Source organism: Merops nubicus, unplaced genomic scaffold (genome assembly GCF_000691845.1).
Source record: "Merops nubicus isolate BGI_N331 unplaced genomic scaffold, ASM69184v1 scaffold31254, whole genome shotgun sequence".
Classification (NCBI taxonomy): Eukaryota; Metazoa; Chordata; class Aves; order Coraciiformes; family Meropidae; genus Merops; species Merops nubicus.
Window position 1 is genome coordinate 10,577 of NW_008605442.1, and position 5,491 is coordinate 16,067.

The 5,491-nt window shown below is 43.5% G+C and overlaps 1 protein-coding gene across 1 annotated transcript in view; it reads right to left on the minus strand.

The window, feature by feature from the left end:
* TRAK2 (trafficking protein, kinesin binding 2) overlaps window positions 1–5,342 on the minus strand; it is a 5,475-nt gene extending 133 nt beyond the window's left edge. Inside the window, 10 exon segments of the mRNA XM_008939341.1 lie at window positions 1–564; window positions 1,171–1,270; window positions 1,498–1,773; window positions 2,111–2,409; window positions 2,542–2,745; window positions 3,434–3,513; window positions 3,839–3,976; window positions 4,608–4,682; window positions 4,873–5,003; window positions 5,303–5,342. The exon segment at window positions 1–564 is cut by the window's left edge and continues 133 nt beyond it. Of these exon segments, the coding sequence (XP_008937589.1) occupies window positions 1–564; window positions 1,171–1,270; window positions 1,498–1,773; window positions 2,111–2,409; window positions 2,542–2,745; window positions 3,434–3,513; window positions 3,839–3,976; window positions 4,608–4,682; window positions 4,873–5,003; window positions 5,303–5,342 (1,907 nt within the window).
* Between the last annotated feature and the right edge of the window lie 149 nt (window positions 5,343–5,491).

A 5,491-nucleotide genomic window follows, 5' to 3' on the forward strand; every position in this document is an offset into this window, starting at 1 on the left:
CTCCCCGCGTTTAAAAACGCAGCCGAGTCCTGCCTCTGCAAGCCAGGCCCTGCCCCCTGAGCCCTCCCGCGCTCCCGTGCCGCAGGGGGCGGGATCACCCTGGCAAAGCCCAGCCTCTTCAGCCTGTCCACCAGGCTCAGCTTCAGCTGCCCCACCTCTGCGGGGCGGGAGGGCTTCAGGCCGTACACCTCCTGCAGGAAGGTCTCCGCCGGCCGAGAGGCCAGGAAGTTGTCCGAGTGGTGCACCCGAGGCTCAAACGGCGGGGGGGAAGGGCAAGGGGAACGTGAGGGGGAGTTGGGTGGGGTAGAAGGAACGGGGAGAGCTCGAGGGGGCTGCAGCAGAGGCAGCTCTTTCAGCACGGGGCTGTCGTAAACCTTGGCGGAGATGCCTCGTTCCTGCAAGAGTTTAGCCAGGGTGCTGGTGCTGCTGAAGGTCGTGGTTGAGTCTCTTCTGTTGGTGAGGAACTCTCCAATGCTAAGCCTGTGAGGCACGGCTGGAGTGCTCACTGCTGGGTTTCCAACACTGCTGCGACTGTTTTCAAGTGAAAATGGGGCACCCATGGAGCTGAAGTAAAATTAAAAAGAAAGAGAGAAGATGCACACATTAGACATCTTTATACTGCTCTGTATTTGCCTTTCAGCACACAGAAGGCTTGAGAAAAAGTAAAGTGTTGCTATTAGCTGTGACAGTTTCAGGTTTAGTAGATCCAGAATTGTTCTGCAAAATATTTAGAAGATTCTAGGCTGACAGGTTTGGGTGCAAGTACCAACGAATTTACTGTCTGTGGTCACCTATACTGTATTAGATAAAATATCAACATAAATGTCCAGTAACAACTTGTTTTAAAAAAAAAAAAAAATGACAGAACGGAAAAAAGAATTTAACATATAATCAGTGTGTGTTTTTTTTTAAAATAGGTATATGATACTAAGCATTTGCTATTGAAGAGAATAGATTTACTTCCTTTAAGTTACCCTAACTTGTTTTAACTCTTACTGTAGAGAATTTCAAGTTTCCTCTTTGTAATTACAACTATTTTCATGAGTAACATCCTCTCTGTTACCTAGCTGCCCCAACTGGGACTTTCAAAGACTGGTACATATATCAGAAGCCAGAAAGCAACTGCTTAATCCTATGCAGCAACATTTAGGATGTCAGCAGTCATCATACCTGGGAGTAACTTGAGTGACATCAGATGGGTGAAGGATCCTACAGGTAGTAAAGGTAAATGTGGAATTTGTGGAAGACAGGCACTTCCCTGGATTTGAGGCTGCAATGTGAATTTACATCCATTAAGGGTCAAAATATAAAGACAGATAAGGACTAACCAAAGCAATGTTTAAGACAATGTTATTATCACTGCTAATTTTTAATTTTTTTTTTTAAAAAGCAGAGGCAATAAAGACAGCATTGTTACAAGGTCAAATACTTTCCACTGAGAAAAAGACACTGGGGACAAAAAAACAAAAGGAACAAAATCCTAAGCACAGTTCTTACCAGTGAGTGGTACTGCTGCTGAAGTAACAGTTGGCAGGAAAATCCCTGCCACTGGCTTTGCCACTGTGCATTTCTTTTCCTCTGGGAAGGACTGTTGCACTTGAAATGTTATACCTCCTTCACCTTCCTCCTCCTCCTCCTCCAAGTCAGAGATGTGGTACACAGTATCATCAGACAGAGGGGTAAAACCTTTTGTGACAACACCTGGTCTTGGGTCAAGAATGGTGCCTAGGTTGGGCCGAGCGAGCTGCTGCCAGTGAAAAAGGGTCTGAGATCCTGGTGTGACAAAAGAGAAGAGTCTCAGGGTGAGTCACAGTAGACTTGCAACAACAGAGTCAGGACAAGGGACTTGTAACAGAGAGTTACAAGAATTCATCATCAAAACAAGCCCAGCCAGCTGGTGCTGACACACATGGCACCCTTGAAAAAGTCTAACACTTGGTGTTGTATAAGAAAGCCAAGTAAAAAGTGATAGCAATGAGCTAGTTGGCACGAGGCCTATCATCCTCTTACTGCATACCATACCTAGCTAGACACACCAACAATGATTTAGTTGGCCAATTAATGTAAAATCTGATTTCTGCTGATCAGAGAAGGAAAACTGTCCTCTTACCTTCAATGGGTTTGACAATTTGCAGTTTTTCTGGTAGGAGGACACGGAGATTACTAGAGCTGGCAGAGAGATCAGTGAATTCAGAGTTTGTACCCAGAGAAAAACAGCTGTCTGTCGGGGTACTACAGCCACTAGACCCCTCTTTCTGCTCAACCAGCAAGTGCATTCTTCGCTCCCACTCCTCCTCAAAGAACTGCTTCTCACTCAGGTAGTTCTGATGACGCAGGGAGAGTCTGTGCAGAGCTGTGACTATGTCATTGTCCCCAGGGCTTCCCGTCTGGCCAGTATTATGAGTGTCTCTGTGAGAAACATCAAATAATAACAGGTATTAAGACAGTTAAATTAACTATTTCTCTCTTACACAGCAGAGGTCCAGTCTGGATTTAGTTTTGAGTCAGTTTACACAGAGGGTAACAGGTTGTGATTCCTACTTCAGGTTCTTCTCAGAGCTGCTGCTCTGGGTCATCTGTGTGTGGCTCTCCAGCTGGTGCAGCCCCGAGTGGAAGGGCTTGGCTGTCATCACAACGCTTGAGCGGTTAGATCCAGGGATGGGCAGGGGGGCAGGGAAGGAGGAGCAGCGGCCACGGGGGACATTGGCAATCCTGACAGTGTCAAACACTCGCTTCTGCTGGTCCCTGTGGAGAAGACAAGGAAACAAGTGTGGTTTTCACAAGTATTTTGAAAAGGATGGAATAAAGAAAAAGTTCTGAACAACAGACATTCAAAAGTGTGCAGAGAAAAAAGGCTTTACCCAGAAAACCAGGATTGCCTAAGACACTCATGTTTTCAGGACTATTACTCTATTGAGTAGCAGAATTATCACTTCCTGTGACCTGAACAACCTGAATCTCTACCAATAACCACTTGAGGACAGTCAGGAGCATATATTTTATTTATTTATTTTACATATGCTTTCAGAAGCATGTATTTAATTTATTACTTCTCACTCAGAAGTAAGACATCCAGGAACAGCTCTTCAGGGCTTTGGAAACTGTTACCGGTCTTTCAGGTATAATTTAATTTGCCTGAGAATTTTTCTATAAGCACTAAAAGGGATAAAATTAGTGCTGTACATCAGAGAATCTGCATTAAAAAATATCACAAATTTAAGGATGAAAAAGACATCAGTTTAACAGATCCCCAACTTCCTCATAGAATCAAATAACAGTAGGTTTCAAAGTTTAAAAAGATTACCAAATACTACAAAGCTTTTTTTATTGTTACATAAAAACTTATTGTAGAGGGAACATTCACATTTATAGTAATACAAGCATATGGGGGGAAAAAAAATCAAAATAGCATATAGAAAACTGAAAAACCTACTTTTGCTTGGAGAGAAGGGATTCATCACCCTGACTCAATTCCTTCCGCATCGTCCCTTCAATTTCTGCTGCAAGGGAATCCTAGGGAAAAATGGCAACCAGAAAAGTTGACAAATTCAAGTCAAGTCTTCCTCCTAACAATTTTAGCAGAAAACACCTCTTTAAAAAGTACTCCAAAAAATCTCCATTTGTTTCTCTGGTATCAGTGTGTTTCTGACAAACCTTTCAGTCTCTGAAGGAAGGGCATGGGCAAAAGTTTCCCGTCCTAACTACACCCATCAGCCCTGCTCCTTTGCCTACTACAAAGCAGTTCCTGCTGCAGCTAGGCTGTTTTACTCACACAGTTCTATGTTACTACAGGCCAAAAGTGCCAGTAGGAGGACGCCATGCTAGCAGTACTAATTACCACAGGAAATGCTCCGCGTGGGTGAGAGTGGCAGAGACAAGCAACAGAGCTGGCCCTGCTGCGCAGCAGCTTCACTTCTTCTTGTGACTCCTGCAGCATCCCCACACACTCTGCGTTCCGGTCCTGCAACTCGTGGAGCTGAAGGAGAAAAGAGGCCAGCACATGAGAGCAGTGAGCTTCAAAGAAAACAGAATTCAGCTGAATCAACTCCTACAGAAACTGGCATTGACTGATTCAGCACTGCAGTATTTTTCCAACTGCACGGCACGTGCCAACGCCTGGGCTGGACAATGGTGAGCACAGCCCCTGCACTGACTTCAGTGCTGAGGCAAGAAATCCAAACTCAAAAGTATCATAAAATCCAAGGAAAAATATACTGAAAAACCCTGCAAATACAGTAACTGCTGATGCAAAAGAAGCAAAAAAAGAGAACTTCCTTAAAGTCTAATGAGCTACGGTGTTCTTGACATAATCAGGAACATTCACACTAAAACATTTTTTCTTGTAATTACTAAGAACTGGTAATTACATGACCTTCCTACTTAGAGCATTCTCCTTGCCTTTCACGCTCCTGTGAACTACAAAAATATTTGCCTAGACATAAACAAAAATAATTATTCTTTTCCTTCAATCATATGACTCCAATCACAATGAAAAACTAAAAAGCCTACATAATTAAAAAACACTAGTTCCCATTCTCTCTTAAGTTTGCTTTTTCTTGTATTCTACTCCAAACATGTATCTAAATGTGTATAGAAGCCTTAAATACCTCTGCTGTCAGTTGTCTCTGAGCATCTTTGGAAGCTTGTAGGTGAAGTTTCAGCTCCTCCTTTTCGATGACATGCTGAAAGCACAAAAAGGTGCACATCATTTTCTCAGCCCATGTCCCCCAGAGCTGACCCTCTGGCACACTCTGCTGACACAGCCCCTCTCCAGCAGTGTAACCCCCTGGCTTGCAAGCCACTTTTTACCTGCCCTAAAGCACTGGTGTACACACACACATGCACGTACACTCTTCATCATCATTTCCTTACTTCTTTGAGCTTATGTTGAAGATCAACAATCTGAGACAAGAGGGATGAGATCTCTTCCTGGTACCGAACCAGCTCCTCACTCTTCTCTGACAACTCCTCTGTTATTCTGGAAATCTGAGCATTTGTTTGCCCTACAAAACATAAAAGGAACTTAGTAGAGAGCTTTTCCCAACCCATGACAGAAAAACCTCAAAACCCAGAAAAGATCAGTGAAAGTCAACAACCTGCAACGTGACCAATACTCTTAGGAAATCTATTCATAGTACCTAAGAGTAGGTGCCTTAAAGATCCTTAAGGAAAGGGTACATGGTGGAGAGGAAGACAAGAAAGGACTTAACTTTGAATGTAGGTGCAACATATTAACAGCAAAGTATGCAGGACCTGAAACATCTATCAGAGGCATGTGAAATGACCATAATAAGAACCAAGCTAAGCTGCTATACACAGTCCCAAATGACATGCTGGCTCATGACCAAGCCTGGACTTGGAACACGCTGAAGAAGTCGTGCTCTGAATTGATCTTGTTCTTAACTACCTCCCTCAGTAAGCAAAGGCATTTTGTCAGACCTTGTCCAGTGTACATACACAAATCTTATATTTTAAGATTTTTTTTTTTCCC